General features: G+C 43.5%; 1 protein-coding gene across 1 annotated transcript in view; it reads right to left on the minus strand.

Annotated features, from left to right (window-relative positions):
* The window catches only part of LOC124771265 (prostatic acid phosphatase-like), a 48,653-nt gene extending 29,279 nt beyond the window's left edge, over nt 1–19,374 (minus strand). Inside the window, exon 1 of the mRNA XM_047249296.1 lies at nt 19,261–19,374. Within this exon, the coding sequence (XP_047105252.1) occupies nt 19,261–19,374 (114 nt within the window). The remainder of the gene's footprint in view (nt 1–19,260) is intronic.
* Between the last annotated feature and the right edge of the window lie 3,699 nt (nt 19,375–23,073).

Below are 23,073 nucleotides of genomic sequence, written 5' to 3' on the forward strand. Positions count from 1 at the left end.
TTACAATGACATTCCTTCTTTAACAGGCCATTTGATGAGAGTTTCTAGATCAACCTGTGTTCATGATCAAAAAATTAAATCTCCTTTGTCAAGCTGCTACAGTAAGTAAAGAGTAGAATACATTCTAGAGCCTGTGCTGTATCTGCTATAACCTTGTATAGCTCAGATGGCAAACACACATTAAAGTGTAAGGGGTTAAAAAAATGATGTTGGGTTAGAAAGCAGGGTGCCATCAGTGTTTTATTAGAGTGAGAGCAAAGAGGTGCAGGATCACTGCATAACAGATGATGACGACTGAGAAAGACAGAGCCCTATATATAGTCTAGCTCCCCCACAGAAATGAGCACTGTATGTGCAAGAGGGATAAAATGTTCCTACATATAGCAATGCTGAGATCATCCATAGGGACAGAACTGCTAGAAAGCCTGGTAGTAGAGTTGCAGCCTAGTAGCAGCAGGAGCCGCCTCATTTCCTGACCTGTGTCCAGGGACCCATGTAAGAGATACATTAGTGCCAGCATCAGTAAGTGAAGGCATTCATGGATCCACTCTACTAAAGGGAGGTGTGTGTACATCACACTAAGGCTCTGGAGAGCACCAAGGAATCAGAGCATGTAACAGACTCAGAGATTCCATGTCCATGAATGTACAAGATGGCCTGATAAAGGGTAAACAGCTCTGCAGTAAAAATTAAACACAGATCTAAAAGACAATATCTGAAAACTTCTTTACCCATAACGAAAGAGCATCCCATACCATGATCATCCTTAAGGCCATTGGTGTAAATGAAGGTGGCCTCCCAGAACTACATACAAAGGTCCAGAAATGTAAAACAAATTACTGTAGCCAGGGTAGTGTTCTTTAGTATTGAAGTAAGTTCAAGATGGGCACAGACCTCTGCATGGAGCCAAGGAGAGGAAAGACTCTTACCTTACAGAAACATAGCACATAATGCAAGATGGAACTTTTGAATGATATAAAAGTGAAATCTCGGAGGCAACAAGGGAGTAGAGCTAGTGTCATATTGCCAGTCAAGGGAGTCATTAATGAGGGAAGCATAAGATGGATAGGTGGACACCAAGGAGAATAGGCAAGTATATTTGCAGAGGACATCATATCAGAATGACAGTGGTAATTTGGCAGCTCCTGGATAGAGGCTCATGACTGAACTGGTAAGGAACACACCAGTAACCAAGTGGATTCTGCAGTGATGAATCATGTTAAGGCTGCATAAAATGAATGGTCATGCAGATGAATGTAAGATCCATCCATAGTCCAGCTTCGATCAGACTAAGGATTGATACAATTGAAGAACAGTCTGGTCCACTCCCCATGACGTGCCTCTTGGAAACTGCACAACATGCAGAAATTGGACAGAGTGAGATGCCAAACAGGACTTAAGAGAGCACCAACATAGTTTTCTGTCAGCTGTTAACACCAACCATTTCATGGTTTCAATGAAAAGGGGTGCAGTGGTACCAAGATGTAAGTATGATAAGAGAAATTCCTTTTGCCAACAAAAATTCTTACGGATAGTTTGTTTAGAGGAAAAGAACATAAGAAAGCTGTGTTCTGCAGAAGGAGAGGTCCAAGTGTGATAATGAATGTGTCAAATTTGAAAGAAATGTGGATTCGACTATGTTGAAGGAAATAATATTAAACTGATTCAGAATATCTGTCATGAGTGTGCATCCTTCCACAGGTTCTGAGAGGGTCCTATATAGGATGGTAGGTCACAGAGCAGCCAGAAAATTGTTGAGAGCTTGGTGATAAGTTGTAGTATATATGCCCTTGTGAGAATAAATGATGGGCAAATGTAGGTGTTGCAAAGAGAAAATGTAACACCAATGAAGGGAGATACAAACAGCAACAACTTGCAATTACATGTTCTACAGAATGATATGGCTATGGACATCCAACTGGATGAGCATCATTACACCACACAGAGCTGGACTGCCCTCCTGAGAGGAAGATTGTAACATACTGGGGTAAAGTGTGGAAGATTGAAGCAGTCTTGAGGCTGTATTTTTGTTTCTCACAGGCAAATAACAGCTGGGGATTGTGAACATGGTAGAACTGCAGATCTGTCCTATGCAGCCTGATGCCCTGTACATTACATTGAAGGATAGCCATACTTAAGGATGAGATATGGAAGTTGCGTTAGGGATGATCATCTTGGCAGTTTCAAAGTATCTTGTTCCATACACATTGAACTTTAGGGTTCAGAAGCAGGAAGATCCTACTCCATTATTTCTTCTGAGGTAGGAGTTTCCTCTCCTGGTCAGTCAGCTGTCTCTGATGTAGAGGATTGGCTGGCAATCCACACTGGTAAAGTGGAGTTGGTCAGAGCAATGTCTTTGCATGGTGTTGATGTTGGAGGAGGGTCTCCAAGTTGTGAAAGGGGAAGACCTTACCCTTTATTTGTCTTCTTAGTTGCTTTGCATTTGATGGATGAGGAGCCAGACATTTGCTGACCAGAGGTAAGCAGCAAATATTCTCAGGACCATTCTCTCCATATGAGCTGCAAGAGACTTCCTGTGATATTATGAAAATACATAGGTAGTAGATGAGGATGTTGCTTTAGTGTTCAAGGATTCTGCAAGTGTGATGTTGAGTTGCAGATCACAGATCTGTGTGGCCACACCCTTTATTGATCATGGTGCAGTTACAATAGTGCTGTAATTGCCAGATAATTGTACATAAGGCTTTTGGATGACAATATTTTCTGGGCAACAGTAAGTGAAACCTTTCTCTCAAAAAATGGTTCAAATGGCTCTGAGCACTATGGGACTCAACTGCTGAGGTCATTAGTCCCCTAGAAATTAGAACTAGTTAAACCTAACTAACCTAAGGACATCACAAACATCCATGCCCGAGGCAGGATTCGAACCTGCGACCGTAGCGGTCTTGCGGTTCCAGACGGCAGCGCCTTTAACCGCACGGCCACTTCGGCCGGCCCTTTCTCTCATCCAGATCTCCTGTATAGCCTGCTTATGAAGGATGAAGTCGCATCATGTCCTATGTATTTAATTCAGTGGGGAGAGGATGTGCAATCTCCCTCAAGTGCATTTCTATAACAATTTATGTATATGGCTGTATTTTTATAGGACATGTAAGTCTGTCTTAAGTGTTGACACTGGTAGCAATGCATCAGGTTTCATATACAGCATCTTATGTTGATGGTATTACATGCTACCTCTATCTTTAGTCAGAGTCCATACAACAAAATGTAAGGAATAGGGTACAGGCAGGCTCCGAGTCAGTTTCTATCCTCTTCTAAACTTGATGGACAGCTTTTATGCCCGGATCAGAAAGGTAACTACAGATATCAACCATGATCATGCCATCAAGCAGTAGGGTGGTAATAAGTCCATGTGTGTAATTCACTGTGCAATATGCTCTACACAGATGAGGTATCCACAGAGGAGCATCAACAATTTTTTGCATGTGAACTCCATTGTCTTGATCAGCAGGGTTCCAATATGTAGATGAGAGGATGACTTAAGAGGGTTTGCAGTTTCTTTCTTCCATGCATACAAATTCCCTGGACTAGAAAAGAAAGAGACAACAGCATGGAATTAATAACAGGACAAGCTTGCAGTATGGAAAAAGAAGCACTACTGCATGGGCTGAGGGCCCATGCTCACCATCGAGTATTCACAATAAGAGTTGTGAGCCCTCAGGGGAGAACCCTCTTGTCTGTTTCATCTTCATTGATGATATGTTCATGATGTGGACCCTGAGCCAAGACACACCATGCTCATACCTGCACAGGCTCAACAGCAGCTCCCCTAGCCATTTAACCTCATCAGTGCATCCAGAACAGCCACTGTCCATGTAATGGCTACCTACGATCAATAGCCCCTCCATTTTAATAGCTATCATCCTTTCCACATTAAAATGTTGCTAATACAGTCTAGTTATCAATGAACAATGCATCTACAGTGACAGACACTGCCAGATTTGCTGGTCTTACTAAGGCCTTCACCGACAAACAAGTTTCCAGATAGGAATTTGAATCCTCCTCCTCTGAAACGTGAGTAGAAGTTAACTATGGCATCACCTTGCTGGGTATCTGTAAAGTTCCTAATAATTCAGCAAAAGCTTTCAGTTTTATAAATTTGGGTGACAAAAGTCATGGGATACCTCCTAATATTTTGCTGGATGTCCTTTTGCTTGGCGTAGTGCAGTAACTTGATGTGGCATGGACTCAACATGCCAGGCCACAGTTTTACAGTCATCTAGGGTCCACCTAACATGGCCACAAACCCAGGAGAGGTGCTGCAGGTGTGCTGTAAGCACAGGTACTCACATCAGTCATCTGCTGCCTCAGCCTGTTAACACAAAATTTCGCTGCATGTCCTAATGGATATCATTCCACATTGATTTCTGCAGTTATTTCCTTCAGTGTTGCTTGTCTGTTACAACTGACAACTCTATGCAAATGTCACTGCTCTTGGTCATTAAGTGAAGGCCTCTGGCCACTGCATTGTCTGTGGTGATTGGTATTGCCTGAAATTTTGTATTCTCAGCATGCTGTTTACACTGCAGATCTTTAAATATTGAATTCCCTAATGATTTCCAAAATGAAATGTCCCGCTTGTCTAGCTCCAATTACCATTCTGCATTCAAAGTCTGTTAATTCCCATCGAGTGCGCATAATCAAGTAAGAAACCTTTTCACATGAATTGCCCAGAACAAATGACTGCCCTTTTATACATCATGTACCTATTATGTGGTGTCACCGCCAGACACCACACTTGCTAGGTGGTAGCCTTTAAATCGGCCGCGGTCCGTTAGTATACGTTGGACCCGCGTGTCGCCACTGTCAGTGATAGCAGACCGAGCACCACCACACGGCAGGTCTAGAGAGACGTCCTGGCACTTGCCCCAGTTGTACAGCCGACTTTGCTAGGAAAGGGTCACTGACAAATACGCTCTCATTTGCCGAGACGATAGTTAGCATAGCCTTCAGCTATGTCATTTGCTACGACCTAGCAAGGCGCCATAGCATTTGATATTTATCTTGAAGCATGTACCGTCAGACCAATGTACACCCCTTATGGATTAAAGTTAAGTATTCTACCAGGACCTCCTGTTTTGCTAGTCTTATTTCTCTGACCTGTTCCAGACCTCACGCCAGTCTGCGTGTAATTAAAAGCGTGCATTTCAGCCTCCTCTAGCAACACAGTGTTGGCTCTACTGCCAACACTTCATATTACACACACACACACACACACACACACACACACACACACACACACACACACACAAATATTTCTCTGAACTGAACAATCACTAAGAAGATATTAGAAAATCATGAAAACTATGACATATGATATGTAATTAAAAGTCATGCAGATAAACAGATCAGGTTTATTTCAGACCTGTACAACCACTACTATGGTATCAAACAGCTGTTTTGTGAAGTCACAATAGATTTAGTTGAAAGCTTAATCCAAGTAACATTTTTAAGATACTGCCTGTCTAATTCTTTGGGAAATTCACAAGCTGACTGCTGAATGGCTAGCTGCAGAGGGGCTACTTTGCTCATGTGTTCAGTCCAGACAAAGCTGCTTAGAGGTGAGCCAGTGAGAAAGTCGTATCTACTTTGCTGGAGAAGAAACAGTTATGTTCACAGGAACTTGTAGTAATTAAGATCACTGAGCATAGTACCAGAACTGTGGTGTGATATGGACATAATTGCTCCAAGATAATGGCTGCTGGATATTATTGCTAGACTTCACTCCATCCTCTTGTTTCCCAATGATAGGAAATGACTCTCTACAGTACCATAGTTACCATTAATTAAGTGCACCATAATTAAATTGTAGACAGAAGATAAGTAAAAAACATAACAGGTTTGTGTGAACATATGACACTAAATCATGCTGGCTAGCAACAGGTCATATTCTTGGATAAATTCTGTTTTAAATCTGATTGCAATGATGCAAGACTTTTACTGATTGTTGCTGAGATGATAGCCATATTTAAATGTGTATTCTAAGGTGTCAAACTGTGTGATGGAGTAACTGTAGTTATTTCACTTCCTACAAACTATAAATATTTTCCATCATTGCTGTTGCCTAATGAAAGCAGTAAACTGTTTGAATCTGCATACTTCTGGATCTATGTTCTCATTTCCTAACATCACATCAACACCATTCCTTTTTTGGCCTGTCCAGTCTACATCTACTCCAGTACTCCAGAAATGACTATGGATGGCATTGTGGAGCGCACTTCATATTAATTTGCTTCTCCTTTACATGTTGCACTAATGAATGCAGTTGGGCAAGAATGATTGTTTGAAGACCTCTGTAAGCATGTTAATCTCTCTTCTATTGTCTTGGTACTTACATGAGGCCCCCAATGAAGACAGAAGAATTGTTTTGTCTATTTTGAATACTGATTCTTCAAACTTGCATAATAGCATTATACAAAATAACTGTCTTCCTTTCTAAAGATTTCTATGTAAGATTCTCGTGCACCTTCACAAAACACTAATTCTAATTCAACCAGTCAGTTAAAAATTTAATAACATGAATTCTTTTGATTACCTTCTTTAATTAGACCTGCAGAGGATCACAAAGATTTTCAAACAAAAGTCTCTTTCGCAACCTAATTTGCAGCTGTACTACAAACTCCCAGAATTCTCCCAACAAATACTAGTCATTCATTTGCATTTACTAAAACTTGTTCTATGTATACTTCCTACTTCTTATCATTAAACAGAATTATGCCTAGATATTTAATCAGAGTCAGACAGCCTATGTACCACCAATACTGTACTCAAAAGCTACCAGTTTTTCTTTTATAGTCAAGTAAATGATCTCTGATTTATCCACAATCATGGCAAGTGGCGATTTATTACACCAGGTGATACTTTGTCCAACATTATCAATTTTGTTGGAGCTAATCATTGGGAAGACTGTCCTCTACCATTTTTGTATGTTTTCTAACAGTTAGGAGTGTCATTTGGTGTCAGATATACTATAATTCAGAAGTACATTAGAAGGGTATCTTTTCCTTCTCTTGTATCTACAGTTTATGAGATACTGTGTTAAAACAAAAGTTGCAACACACACATCATATTTCCTAGAGCTGAGCTGAGTTTCAAGGAGAATATTTTTATTCTTTAATCATGCCATCAGAATATTTTCTGGGATCCTATAACAGACAATCGTTACTGATATTTCTGACTAACTTCATACATATGCTCTTCCATTTACACCTACATCTGTATCTATTAGGTTGGTGTACAAATTCATAGCCTTTTTGTTTTGCATGTCAGTATTCTGGTTGCTAAGGGTCTGTTTATCGACTGTTATTTTTTTATTTGTAGTTGACTATTGCTATCTGAGTTTACATATCATTATTTTGTCATTTGAAGATAGTGAGTGGAGCTGTGGATGTTAGAAAATGGAGTGCCAAGCGGAGAAATTGGAATATTTCTGACATATTCTTCAGTTGAATTCAACAGAGGGGTGACAGCAGCAGAGGCAGCCAGAAATATTTGTGCCATGTATGGGTATAATGCCACTGGACAGAGTATGGCAAGAACATGGGTTTCTTGTTTAAGGAGGATCGTCACATTAGTGAATCTCCATGTTCAGGAGGACCTTCAGGTTTTGAATAAGGTCATTGAAATGCATTTATCCACAATGACCAATGTCAGTGTAACTGAGAAGCAGCAAATGTGATTAACTGTGGCGATTCCACCATCATACAACATCTGCATGTAATTAGGAAGGTTCAAAAATCGCATGTGTGGGTACCGCATACTCTAAGCCAAAATCATGAAGATTAGCAGGTGGTCGTATGTGCATCTTTACTTGCTCATCATCAACTGGCTCATGAACAACAGCAACCATTCTTATCCTGTATCGCTACAGGTGACAAGAAATTTTATCTTGATGCTAACATAACGAAAATAAAGGAATGGTGCAGCTCAAACAGTGCAGCAGTTCCCCATACAATGACCTGCATGCATCTACGAAAGATAATATTACACACCTGCTAGAACGCTGATGGTGCGGTGTACTACAGATTGCTTCCCTAAAATGTAACCACCAATGCTGACATTTATTGCCAACAAGTAACATGTCTTGCAGACACAATCAAAGAACTGCAACCAGGAAAACTGGAAGACTGCATTAAATGATGCTACTCCATGATAATACTTGCCCACATACTGCTAGACTGACAAAAACACTATTCAGGAGTCAGGCTGGGAAATCATTCCACACCCACCTTATCTCATGCCTGAGATCTTCACCTTTTCTGATTTCTATCAAACAATCTTCAAAGAACTTCCTTTCTGGATGAAAATGCACTACAAACATGGCTCAACAGGTTCTTTGCCTCAAAACCACATTATTTCTACAGACACAGAATTGAAAAGTTACCCCATGGGTGGCAGACTGTTGTAAATAGTGAAGGATAATATAGTGACTGAAGTCCCTGTTATGTGTATCTGTTGTGTCTACTAAACTTATGGGAAAAAGAAACACTACAAGCTTATGCATCGACCTAATATATCTATATCTATACTCCAAAAACCACCTTCCAATGTGTGGTGGAGGATGTTCTGTGTACCACTGTCACTTCTTCCATTTTCTGTTCCAGTCACAAATGGTGCATGGGAATGACAGCTGTTGGTAAGCCTCCATGTGTTTTTGAATCTAATTTTCCTTAATGGTCTTTCCACAATATGTATGTAGGAAGAATCAGTGTATTATTAGACTCTTCTAGAAATGCATACTCTTGCAATTTTTAAAGTAAATCACAAAATTGATGCACAAGACTACTTACTAAATGAATTGTGCTGCTATTCTTTTGATCTTCTCTGTCAACTAATCCTGTTTAGGGTCCCAAACTAATGAGCAATTCCCAAGAATCGGCCCAAATGAAGGTTTTGTAAGCTACTTCCATATGATATCACCTCCATGGGTGGATCACACTTCCTGTGGATTCTTCCAATGAATCTCAGACTGGCATCTGCCTTTCCTACAGTTGGTTTTATGTGACTGTTCCACTTTGAATCACTCTGTATGCTCACTACCACATTCTTTAAGTATGTTACCATTTCCAGTGAGTACTGAACAATCATGTAATCACACAATAATGGGTCTTTCCATCAACTTATGTGCAGTGTATTACATCTGTTTATGTTGAAGGTCAATTGCTGGTCCCTGCTCCAAATGTTGACCATCATCAAGTCTTCTTCCTGAGTTTTGCCACAATTTTATAGAGTTATGACTTCTCTACATACAACAGTATCATCCACAAACTGATGAATATCAACTAGAGTGTTTATGTATTGTGAACAGTGCTGGTCCTGCATCACTCCTTTGGAGTGTGACTGAAGTTACTTTCATGTCAGAAGATTTCACTCCATTAAGAATGAAATGTTGTGTTCCATTTCCTACAAACTTTACATTTCAATCACAAAGCTGATCTGATATTGTGTGCACTCACTTTTAAAAAAAATTAAAGATGTGAGTAACTGTATGAAAGACCTAACAGTCGAGAGTCCAGATTGGAATATCAGCAATATTATGAAAAGCAAAGTGTGCTACTCATTGTTAAGATGACAGGCTAAGTTGCAGATAGGCTCAACAAAAACACTGTTACACGCTGAGTTTTTGGCCAAAGTCTTTTTCAGAAAAGAAAAGAAAACACATGCAGTCACACAAGCAAGCACATCTCAAGTACACATGACCACTGTCTCTGGCCATTCTTGCCAGAGCAGCCGCAGATAGAGGCTATGTGTGCAGGAGGTGTGCTTTGTTTTGTATTTTTCTCTTTTCTCAAGATGACTTTGGCCACAAGCTCAATGTGCAACAGTCTTTTCATTGCACCTGTCTGCAACTCAATGTGTCATATTTGTGGTGAGTAGCAATATATCCTTTTCATAATATTGTTGTACCTAACAGCCTCTAGAAGTCTAGGAATACCACAACAACATGATCATTATCAACTGTCTACTGTGTCTCATGAATGAACAGAGTCAGCTGCGCTTCACATGATACACATTTGTAGAATTCATGTTGATGGCTACAGAACAGATTTTTGGTCCCTGTAAAAGTCATAATAGGCAAGCTTGAAACGTGTTCTGAAATTCTACAATGAACTGACATCAGCAGGATAGGCCCATAGTTGTGTGCATTTTTTAGCTAAAGCTTCTTGAAAATGTAAATGACCTGGACATTTTTACGTTCATTTGAAACACATGGAAGAGGCCTGGAGATACTAAAAGGTATCAAATAAATTATATAATGGTAAGACAGAGATTCAGCAACACGGTTTTAAATTGTAAGACATTTCCGGGGGCAGATGAGGACTCTGACCACAATCTATTGGTTATGAACTACAGATTAAAACTGAAGAAACAGCAAAAAGGTGGGAAATGGAGGAGGTGGGACCTGGATAAACTGAAAGAACCAGAGCTTGTAGAGAGCTTCAGGGAGAGCATTAGGGAATGATTGACAAGAATGGGGGGGAAGAAATACAGTAGAAGAAGAATGGGTAGCTTTGAAAGATGAAACAGTGAAGGCAGCAGAGGATCAAGTAGGTAAAAAGAGGGGGGCTGATAGAAATCCTTGGGTAACAGAAGAGATACTGAATTTAATTGATGAAATGAGAAAATACAAAAATTCAATAAATGAAGCAGGCAAAAAGGAATACAAACGTCTCAAAAATGAGATCGACAGGAAGTGCAAAATGGCTAAGCAGGGATGGCTAGAGGACAAATGTAAGGATGTAGAGGCTTATCTCACTAGGGGTAAGATAGATACTGCCTACAGGAAAATTAAAGAGACGTTTGGAGAAAAGAGAACCACTTGTATGAATATCAAGAGCTCAGATGGAACCCCAGTTATAAGCAAAGAAGGGAAAGCAGAAAGGTGGAAGGAGTATATAGAGGGTCTATACAAGTACCATGTTCTTGAGGACTATATCATAGAAATGGAAGAGAATGTAGATGAAAATCAAATAGGAGATATGATATGGCATGAGGAGTTTGACAGGGCACTGAAAGACCTAAGTCGAAACAAGGTCCTGGGATTAGACAACATTCCATTAGAACTGCTGACAGACTTGGAAGAGCCAGTCCTGACACGACTCTACCATCTGGTGAGCAAGATGTATGACACAGGTGAAATACACTCAGACTTCAAGAACAACATTATAATTCCAATCCCAAAGAAAGCAGGTGTTGACAGATGTGAAAATTACCAAACTATCAGTTTAATAAGCCACGGCTGCAAAATACTAACATGAATTCTTTACAGACGAATGGAAAAACTGGTAGAAGCCGACCTCAGGAAAGATCAGTTTGGATTCTGTAGAAATGTTGGAATACGTGTGGCAATACTGACCCTACAACTTATCTTAGAAAATAGATTATGGAAAGACAAACCTACGTTTCTAGCATTTGTAGACTTAGAGAAAGCTTTTGACAATGTTGACTGGAATACTCTCTTTCAAATTCTGAAGGTGGCAGGGATAAAGTACAGGGAGCAAAAGGCTATTTACAATTTGTACAGAAACCAGATGGCAGTTATTAGAGTCGAGGGGTATGAAAGGGAAGCAGTGGTTGGGAAGGGAGTGAGACAGGGTTTTTGCCTATCCCTGATGTTATTCAATCTGTATATTGAGCAAGCAGTAAAGGAAACAAAAGAAAAATTTGGAGTAGGAATTAAAGTCTCTGGAGAAGAAATAAAAACTTTGAGGATCGCCGATGACATTGTAATTCTGTCAGAGGCAGCAAAGGACCTCGAAGAACAGCTGAACAGAATGGACACAGTCTTGAAAGGTGGATATAAGATGAACATCAACTAAAGCAAAATGATGATAATGGAATGTAGTCAAATTAAATTGGGTGATGCTGCAGGAATTAGATTAGGAAATGAGATGCTTAAAGTAGTAAATGAGTTTTGCTATTTGGGGAGCAAAATAACTGATGATGGTCGAAATAGAGAGGATATAAAATGCAGACTGGCAATGGCAAGGAAAGCATTTTTGAAGAAGAGAAATTTGTTAACATCGGATATAGATTTTAGCATGAGGAAGTCGTTTCTGAAGGTATTTGTATGGAATGTGGCCATGTATGGAAGTGAAACGTGGCCGATGAATAGTTTAGACAAGAAGAGAATAGATACTTTAGAAATGTGGTGCTACAGCAGAATGCTGAAGATTAGATGGGTAGATCACATAACTAATGAGGAGGCATTGAACAGAATTGGAGAGAATAGAAATTTGTGGCACAACTTAACTAGAAGAAGGGATCGGTTGGTAGGGCATATTCTAAGGCATGAAGGGATCACCAATTTAGTATTGGAGGGTAAAAATCATAGAGGGAGACCAAGAGATGAATACACTAAACAGATTCAGAAGGATGTAGGTTGCAGTAGGTACTGGGAGACGAAGAAGCTTGCTCAGGATAGAGTAGAATGGAGAGCTGCAGCAAACCAGTCTCTGGACTGAAAACCACAATAACAACATTGGAACACTTTGTTCCCCTAGTGACCTATGGTAGGCTGCTGCTACTAGAAGAAGAGAACATGCTGTTGCATACACTATGTAGAATTGTAAAGTTATTACATCAGGCCCAGTTACCTTCCCCTCTCTTGAGTATTTTCAGTTGTTTTTCTATCGCACAGTCACTCATTTTGATATATGCTATTTTAGCATTAGTGCAACAACTGAAAAGAGGAACTGCACAGAAATTTTCTGCAGTGATGCAATTTTGGAAGAAGTAATTTAGTATTTTGACCTTCTCGCTGTCACCTTCTGTTTCAATGTCATTTTGGTCACTGAGTATATGGCATGGTGGGTTTGATATGCTTACCAATTTAACATAGGATTAAAACTTTTTAGGATTGTCTATGACCCTTATAATGCAAGAGGGTAATCTATAATGTCTTCCACTCACATGTAACTGGATAATCAGTTTAAAACATGAGAGGAATACCGTACCGACAGGTGCTTCATTTGATGTCACAAATGCCTTCCAACATGAAGGGCACTTATATCCACCTTTAATTACTGAATTTAACTTTTCAAATTTACATTTGTTGTCCTCTATTTTACCACCAAATTGATCCATGAATGGTAGTACAGAAGTTTGAAATTCTGTTATGCCTAGTACAAAACCAAGGTGTGTGATTTATACCTATATATGGGAAGAATCTGCCCAAAGAATCTTAACTGGTAAGTTTAAATTTTATGTTAAATTCAAGATAGATTTTCTTATTTAATTTTGCAGGGACTGTGTGAAATTTAATTTATGATCTTATTCTGTGCAATTTAATGCTTCATAATCTACTATAGCAAACATTTTCTGTTATATCCTAGCCAGTAATGCCACCCGAGCCCGCTGCCAAAAGGTTGGCAGCATCGAAGTCCGGACGCCGTCCGCATAAGCAGCGCCAGCGAGACAGGAAATCGCCGCAAGTCTGCGTGCGCCACCGCTGGCTTCTGGTTTCTTAAGCGCTGGAGTCGCGAGCGCTAGGACAGTTCTGTATTCGCCGCTCAGTTGTATACTCGCCACCGAATTGTGTACTTGCTAGTCAGTTGTGTGTTCATCGCACCAGAGTTGTTGTTTGTCGTCAGCCGACGCTGACCTAGCCGCTCCGACTCGAACTAGACAGATTTCTGTAGACACGGAGTTCACTACTCTTTCTGTATCTTCGTTAATAAAGATAAGTACCGACTTTTATTTTATCAATGTTTGGGTTTTCATCTTTCTGTTCACTGTTCCAGCGGACCGGTCGGCCCGCTATTAAAAGTGTGGCGGTGACTTCGTAGGCCGTTTCTACAGCGAATTGTTTGTCGCTACGAACGCCGCCACAAAACTGGCGACGAGGACTTCCGAACTCGTGTGCAGGGCTGGTTCAACTTGTTTCTTGTTATACTAGTTATAGAGATAAAATTTTGGGGGCTGGTTTAATTTGTGTTCACTATGTCTGCCGAATTACAACAGTTGATCTTGTTACAGAGTCAGCAAATACAAAGTTTGGTGGAAGCAATCGCCAAACAAGCTTCTAATCCTCCAACACAAAAGGAACAAGCACAGGCAGCACCACCTTTCCGTGCTTTTGATGCATCAAGAGAAGAATGGCGAGAATAGTTCGCGCAGTTGCAGGCCCACATGACAGTCTACAAAATCACGGGTACTGAGCGGCAGCTTTATTTAATTTCCACTGCAGGCGTGGAAGTCTATCGACTACTTTGTAAGTTGTTCCCGGAATCCAAGCCAGAAGCTTTAGACTATGACGTTGTTGTTAACAAGCTTGCTGAGTATTTCGAGTCGCGAGTTCATGTGGCAGCAGCCAGATTCAAGTTCTTCAGATTAAAGAAACTGCCACATCAATCTAATAAACAGTGGTTAACAGATTCACGGGGCCTCACCCGTCAGTGCCGATTTAATTGTGTGTGTGGAGCTTCCTACAGTGATGTCATGTTACGAGACGCTATTACTCAAAACATTGCAGATTCTCGTGTTCGTGCTGCTATCTTAAAGTTGCCTGACCCGTCATTAGAGACTGTGACGAACATCATTGAAGCCCAAGATACTTTTGACTATGCTGAGTGTGAGTTAGATCAGCCATGTATTTCTCAAATTGCCTGTGCTAAGCAAGTTATGTCACGCCCGCGGCCCCACCGGCAGAGTCAGACTGTAAACACTAGCCGGCCGCGTCATGTTAAACACATTCGTCAGCCGCGTGTGCAAAATGATAGAGTTAAGTCTTGCCCTAAGTGTGTTCTTGCTCATCCTCGTGAACGTTGCCCGTTAAGAAACGCGGTTTGTCACTTTTGTCAAAGGAAAGGACACATCCAGACTGTTTGTTTGCGTAAACGCAAGAACAATTCTAGTGCTGCCCAACCCATGGATATTCATGTTCTTCAAAGCCAGCCCGCCCAGAAGGTCGCGTTTAAAGACTCTTCCACGGTTCGTGTGGGTAATAAACTTGTTCGCAATAAGCCACCCACCCAGCCCTCTGCTATGCGACCCAAGCGTAATTCAAACGCTGTAAAACGTAATGTACAGACTGCAAGTGAAGCGGGAGTTGTTGTTCCACCCGCCTAACCCACGAGTTGTCGTAAGCAGCGAACACGCGCTAAACGCGCTGATTTTGTGTCTTCCGCCTCCACTGCACCGATCCAGAGACAGTGTAATAAACTATTTGTGAAGCTACGCATCCAGGATAAGACCTTCAATTTTCAATTAGACACTGGTGCGTCTGTGACTCTCATAAATAGTGCTACGTATGCGGTTATCGGCCGCCCTAAACTTTCAGCGGCAAAACATTCTTTGGCTACTTATAGTGGGGAACAAATTCCTGTGTTAGGTGTATGTAGCGTGCCAGCCACATTTCGTGGCAATACAAAAACAGTTTCATTCACAGTGCTCCGCGCTACAGACAGTGTAAACATTTTCGGATTAGACTGTTTTGACTTGTTTGGCCTGTCTATCCAAGACAATGTGTTGCAAATTAATTCTGTTGTTGTTCCTCAAGACAGCATAACCGATTTGTGTAAACAATACAGTGACATATTTAAAGACGAACTAGGTTGTGCTGCGAACTTTTCCGCTCATATTACGTTAAAAGATAATGCTCAGCCTCGATTTTTTCGTGCTCGTCCAGTGTCTCACGCCCTCCGGGCACCTGTAGCAGATGAACTTCGTCGTTGGCAAAACAACGGTGTTATTCAACCCGTTTCAGCATAGCCAGTGGGCTTCTCCCTTAGTTATTATAAAGAAACCGTCTGGCAAGTTACGTTTGTGTGCTGATTTTAAGTCGACAGTTAATCCTCAGACTGTCATTGATTCTTTTCCTCTGCCTAGACCGGACGAGCTGATGGATAAGTTAGGGGAAGCTCGTTTCTTTTCCAAAATTGATCTCCGTGAAGCATATTTGCAATTGCCCCTCGACGAGCAATCACAAAAGTATTTTGTCATAAACACGTCGTTGGGGTTGTTGCGTTTTCTGCGTTTGCCTTTTGGTTGTGCGTCAGCTCCAGCTGTTTTTCAGCGTTTTTTGTCACAACTTCTGGCTAATGTGCCATCGTGTTGCAACTATTTAGCCGATATTATTGTGTCCGGTCGGACGCCTGCTGAACATTTCCGTAATTTGGAGTGTTTGTTTACAGTGTTGTCTCAGGCAGGCCTACGTTGTAACATCGATAAATGTTCATTTTTCCTTACGGAGATGGAGTATCTGGGACATGTTATTAATGCTCAAGGCATTCATCCCTCCCAGTCACATTTAGCAGCTATTCGTGATTTGCCCGCCCCTCGCAATCTGCATGAATTGCAAGCAGTTCTTGGCAAATTGACATATTATGTTAGGTTTACACCTAATGCATCACAGATTGCTGCACCGTTGCATCGTCTCCGCCGTAAGAATGTTCCGTTTGTGTGGTCAGCTGATTGCCAATCAGCCTTTCAGCAGCTTAAAGAGGCTTTATTGAATGATCGTTGTCTGGTCCGTTACGACCCTAACAAGCCTCTGGTGTTAGCTTGTGATGCCTCTTCTTTCGGCCTCGGTGCTGTGTTGTCTCACCGAGTCGGTACCACCGAACGTCCTATTGCGTTCGCATCTAAATTGCTAAACAAAGCTCAGTGTAATTATAGCCAATTGGACAAGGAAGCGTTGACTATTGTGTTCGGTGTCACAAAATTCCATCACTACCTCTATGGTAGACCATTCTATTTAGTAACAGATCACAAGCCCCTGACGTCACTGTTTCATCCGTCTAAACCAGTTCCTCAGCGGACAGCTCAGAGACTACAACGTTGGGCTCTTTTGTTATCACAATACCAGTATGAGATACTGTATCGCCCTGCAGCTCAGCATGCAAACGCTGACGCGCTTTCTAGATTGCCGATTGCTGCGGATGATGTCTTCGATTCCTCTGACGACTCTTGCCATCAGATTGACGCCGATGAGCATCAATCCCTCCGGGATTTTCCGATTGATTATCGTCAGGTGGCACGTGAGACAGCTACGGATCCTCATCTGAGTTTACTATTAAGTTTTGTTCAACGTGGTTGGCCGTCCAAGGCAAAGGACATATCGGATCCTGTGGTTCGTCGCTATTATCCGCAACGTCATCTGTTGTCTGTTTCGCACGGAGTTTTGCTGTTACACACCGAGAATGACCAGCTTCGTGTAGTGGTTCCCCAAGTGCTCCAATCCAAGGTCCTCGACTTGTTGCATCAAGGTCATTGGGAAGTGGTCCCGCACCAAGCAGCTTGCCCGCCGTCATTGTACATGGATCGGCATTGATAAGCAGATTACGCAAATGTCTACAGCTTGTTAGACGTGTGCCGAACACCAAGCTGCTCCGCCTCAACGCTATTTTGAGTGGGCACGCCCTGCCGGTCCCTGGCAGCGAGTACATATTGATTTCGCTGGTCCATATTGGAATTCTCGTTGGCTCATCGTGATAGATGCATTTAGTAATTTTCCGTTTGTTGTGCCCATGCAGTCTACAACGTCTGCACAAACTATACAGGCGTTGACTTCAATTTTTTGTATTGAGGGTCTTCCAGAAGTTTTAGTGTCTGACAATGGTCCACAATTTACCTCTGCTGAATTTGAAAGTTTTTGTTCTGCCAATGGCATTCGCCATGTTCTTACTCCGCCGTTCCACCCTCAATCGAATGGTGCAGCGGAACGTTTTGTATGTACATTCAAGGATCATATGTACCGCCTTCGTGCTATGCACTCTCGTCAGCAGGCCCTCATCACGTTCCTGTCGTCGTACCGGACCACGCCACGCGACGGCCCTTCGCCTGCGGAGCTTCTCCACGGCCGTCGTCATCGCACCCTACCACGGTTGTTGCACCCCCCGGATCGACCCGCCGCTTCTGAGCATCGCACGCGTTTTCAGCGCAACGACGCCGTTTTTTTCAGAGTTTATCACGGTCGCCGTCGTTGGGAACGTGGTACCGTGATAAGTGTCCAGGGTCGCGGTTTTTATACTATTCAAGGTGCTACTGGGGTGCACAGGAGGCATCAGAACCAGTTGCGCCGCGCTGGCCGCCCGGATTCTGCCGCTCGTTCTTTGTCCACAGATTTGGTCCGCGGCGGGTTCCAGCCGCGCCTTCCGACTTCGCTGCCGCCCCCAGGGCAGCAGCAGCAGCCGTCGCCGCTACCACGCCGACAGCCCGTCCCGTTGATGCCTCCCGCGCAGCTTCTTCCGAGAGCGCCCCAGGTGGTCGCTCCGGCGCCTGCGGTCCCTCTTCAGTCGCCACCGCCTTCGGAGCTGATGGACGTCGACCCCTCAGCCGGGCCGCCTTCCCAAGCGGTGGCTGTGCAGCCTGTCCTGCAGCCGCTTTCCTTGGGCACCCCCAAGGAGTCTGACACCGCAGCGCCTTGTCCGGCGCCCACTCAGCAGCCGTCGACGCAGCGTCTGGAGACGCTGCCTCTCTTCGTGGGTCCCGCCGCCCCGTCGCGTCCAGTACCAGAAGCTGCGCCCGTGGTCACAGGTGTGCACCCTGACCTCGATTTTCAGTCGGTGTTTCCCGAGGCCCCGCGCAGCCAATGCTGGGGTGCGGACCGGGGACTGCCACCGACAACAGTCTCCGCCCCGGTCTCTTCTGCTACGCCTGCGGCCAGACCCCTCCCCCGCCGTCGACGCTCGCCACGTCATTATTCAACGACGGTGTGGCGATTTGGGGGGGAGGAGTGTTATATCCTAGCCAGTAATGCCACCCGAGCCCGCTGCCAAAAGGTTGGCAGCATCAAAGTCCGGACGCCGTCCGCATAAGCAGCGCCAGCGAGACAGGAAATCGCCGCAAGTCTGCGCGCGCCACCGCTGGTTTCGGGGTTCTTAAGCGCTGGAGTCGCGAGCGCTAGGACAGTTCTGTATTCGCCGCTCAGTTGTATACTCGCCACCGAATTGTGTACTTGCTAGTCAGTTGTGTGTTCATCGCAGCAGAGTTGTTGTTTGTCGTCAGCCGACGCTGACCTAGCCGCTCCGACTCGAACTAGACAGATCTCTGTAGACACGGAGATCACTACTGTGTTTCTGTATCTTCGTTAATAAAGATAAGTACCGACTTTTATTTAATCAGAGTGTTTGGGTTTCATCTTTCTGTTCACTGTTCCAGCGGACCGGTCGGCCCGCTATTAAAAGTGTGGCGGTGACTTCGTAGGCCGTTTCTACAGCGAATTGTTTGTCCCTACGAACGCCGCCACAAAACAATACACTGTGTCTACCCCTTTAATGTGGAGAGTGAGCGTCTTACCATTTCATCCTGCAACTGTGCAAAGGCATTGATAGGACGGCTCCAGTGTGCTGCACCGTGGGCCGCGTTGGATTTTCTGTGCCATATAGCTCCACTCGGTTGCACGGCCTCCATTTGCCTTCAGATTTTGGAGAGGAAATCTTGAGTAGAGTATAAAGGGGTCGGTTGTTTTTTGAAAAACTCTCCTGGTACAGGCAAAGGTTCTCAATACACCAGTTTACCTGGGAGGGTGGAGGGGGCAGATGTGGCTGATTGTCTTCTTTTAATGCATTGCACAATCCCAACAGCACTACTGGAAGGGTGTCAATCCACGAATCCGTCATATGGTATGTTATAAAGGCTTTCAAGGAACGGTATATGAACTCCACAATGCAGTTTTGCAGCTGTGTGATACAGTGAAGTTCTTGTCCCGTACAGCTGGGTCACTGCACAGGATATTTCTGTATCCCACTGCCAATCCTGGTCGACAGTCTCTTGCTGGGGACAGCAATAATGTGAAATCCGTCTGCAGCCAATAATGTGAAATCCATCTGCAGCTGAACATGTGTATCGCAGTTGGTACTTCCAGTGGAATACATTCACCCAACTGGTGTATCTTCAATCATCGCGAGGCAGTATCGGCAGTTACGTGCGACTGGGACTGGGACTGGTCCTACAAAGCCCAAGTATACATGTAAGAATCATGTCTCTCGGATGTTAGTTCTTTGAGAATGAGACTCGGAGGTTGTAATGTCTATTTGCATTCTGCTGTAGCGCGTCACTGATAGTGCTGAATAAGGTGCCCTTCAAAATCACTGGCGGGGCATTGGCAATTGTATGTGCAAGGAGCGTGACTTGCATGAGGCTTGTTTGGTAGGCTTCAGATGGTGCTTGTATTCATCAGTTCAAGTAACAGGTGAGGTACAATGTACTTTGGAGCCAGTGAGAATGGCATAATGGCATGGAGTGGCGTTTGGGCCTCAGCAGCGTGGAGCAAAAATTGTCAGGGCAAGTTTATCTTGCAGGTACCGACGCACTTTGTGAACAGTTTTGTGACCAGGGAGGATTTAAGTGTGGCTTATGTACCAGTTGCAGAAACTCAGAATCCCAGAAATTTCACTGCATTACCACCGATGGTGCAAGCACCCAGATTGATGTGGATTCTGTAGTCATCAAAACTTGGGAAAAGTGTGAGTAGATGTCTTTCATATTTTCCTGACGATGACGATGTCTGTGTATGCAAACCAGAAGCCTAGTCCCCACAAAATCTCATCGATAAAGTGTTAGAAAGTCTGTGCTGTATTCCATAGGCCATATGACATTTATGGGAATGGATGTAGTAACTGAAGTTTTATGGGCAGTCTTCGTTGCCACAGATGGGTTTTAATAAGTTGGTACTCAAAATCTTTGATGTGGTGCACAGGTTAGAGGTCGGCAGTTGTCCAAGCGTTAAGTCCTGTGTAGGCGGCACAGGGGCGTCAGCTGTTCGGTTTCTTTGGTACCAGATGAAAGGGAGAAGCCCATTTGCAGTCTGATGGTCATGCCGTGCCTGCCTGGATCATTGTGTCGAATTCTGCTTTTGTGATGAGGAGTTTGTTGCGAGCCAGTCGTTTGGACCGCGAGAAAACAGGAGGCCCCTCGCGTTGTCCTGATGTGATGCACTGTTGAGTGGTGTGGCGGCGGGCGGCGCGTCGGGGATGGGGGGGTTGTGTGTTTGGGGGGGGGAGGGCAATGACTCGTCTTTGGCGGGTCGCGTAACTGATGCAACTTTCAATTACGTGACCAGATCCAAAACAGACATGTTCTCACATCATGGTTGAAGTCACAGGAAGACAGGAAAAACACCCTGATGGTAGTGTGGGTCTCATCTACAGCCACAAATCGCCACTCGAAATACTTCTATAGATCGATATTCAAATTTAAAGTCACGAACCCATATGTAGGTATGAGTGAACCATTTGTGCGTGACCACGTTAGCTACAGCAGGCACCTGAGAAACACACATATATCTGTGACTGTAACCACCAGAAACTGCATCTTAGTGGTTCTATCTGTTATCAATACACGTTGCGATAGTTGCCTGGGCCGATGTTGCTGGCAGAATTGCCCGCCAGGCGAGTGAGGCTACAGTTCGCTTTTCCTAGCCAGGAAAGCGGGATTGCACCTCTGTGTTCTGTCGCCAAAACGACAGAGGAAAAAGCACTCATTCCAGTCTGGCGAGTGTGAGGTGCGCACGCTGTGTTGTTCATGTGATGGCGTGCTGTCTTGTAACTGCCGCCTGCCGAGTCAGCCTGTCTCTGGCGGGCGTTGCAGTAAACACCTGAGGAATAGCGGCCCCGGATACCTTGTCCGTGATCTCTGTCAACTTGCAGAACTTCACCTCTTGAGTTACAGAGAGAGAGTTTGATACTTTACTTTCCGTGCCCAGGAGAAGGACATCACACTTTTCCTCTCCAGACTTCCACAACCTTTGTGTGATCTACTGTGGCATTTAAAACATATTTCTGAGTACAGGCTGCGTCTGTGTCTTAGCATACTAGTAGATGCTCCGCAGCTCTATTAACGTCTTCCTCATTCCACATGAGATCAATTTTTTTCCTTTCTGTGAGACTCCTGTTCTTAATCTATTATGGGTTCTCCAAGTAATTTAGAGTAGGTGGTGAGCACAACTCATTTATTCATTTTGAGTGTAGCCCTCTTGCTTAGGAGCACTTTACTGTCACATGTATAAAGTCCGGCTTGACGTCTATTGGGACATCTAATGGTTGAATTCGCTGCAAAAGCTTTTTCTTGACTTCAGTGGACGTAGTGTAGGTGTGTAACTGTACGTCAAGTGTTTCGGGTTTTCAGTCTGCTTCTTCTGTTCTATTTCTCCCACCACTCTGTGTCTTATGGGTGGGGATGCAATGCCAACTGACTGGTTGATCTTTGGGACTAAGACTGGTCTAACACACAAAATAGACTGAGTTTTTTGATGCAACGACCACATGCCAGTTATGGATTGATGGTCCACAAAACTGTGCTCTATATTCTCCCACAAAGAAACAGAGACCAGCGCTATTGACTGGAGAATGTGCGGAATTTTTACCTGTGTAAATCTTGTCGACTGTCTCAAGATGTTGTTTCTGCTGCAGATTTTTGCTTTAAAACCTGTACAGTACGTTATAAAAAAAAAGGTTGCGATTCAGAGTAAGTCTAAGGCATATTAGGATCTCACAGGGCTGAATAACCCATAGTCTCCGATTAATATTCACTTTTCTTTCAGCGTCTCTGTTTCTTAAGTGGAAAGCACATCCTTGAGTCTTCTCTAGATTGAGCTTGAGATGATTCTCCCCATTCTCAGCCATTCAAGTGCGTTGCTTATTTTAACTTCAACTTTCCATAGATCCTCCCTTGGGTCGTCACAGCTGTTATCTTCATAGATAATTGCCTTGGATCTGGAAGGTCTTGTTGATCTACATTTGCATCATACTCCGCAAGCCACCTGACGGAGTGTGGCGGAGGGTACTTCTCGTACCAATAACTGATCCGCCTCCTCTGCTCCACTCGCGAATGGCGTGTGGGAAGAATGATTATCGGTAAGTCCTTGTAGTTGCTCTAATCTCCCGAATTTTCTTGTTGTGATCATTTCGTGAGATGTATGTGGGACGAAGTAATATGTTTTCCGACTTTTCCCGGAAAGTGTCTCTCCTAATTTCAATGGTAAACTTCTCCGTGGTGCACAACGTTTCTCTTTTAGCGTCTGCCACCAGAGTTTTTTGAGCATCTCTGTATTGTTCTTGCACCGACCAAACGATCCCGTGACGAAACGTGCCGCTCTTCGTTGGATCTTCT

The sequence above is a fragment of the Schistocerca piceifrons genome, unplaced genomic scaffold (assembly GCF_021461385.2).
Source record: "Schistocerca piceifrons isolate TAMUIC-IGC-003096 unplaced genomic scaffold, iqSchPice1.1 HiC_scaffold_901, whole genome shotgun sequence".
In the NCBI taxonomy this organism is placed as follows: domain Eukaryota; kingdom Metazoa; phylum Arthropoda; class Insecta; order Orthoptera; family Acrididae; genus Schistocerca; species Schistocerca piceifrons.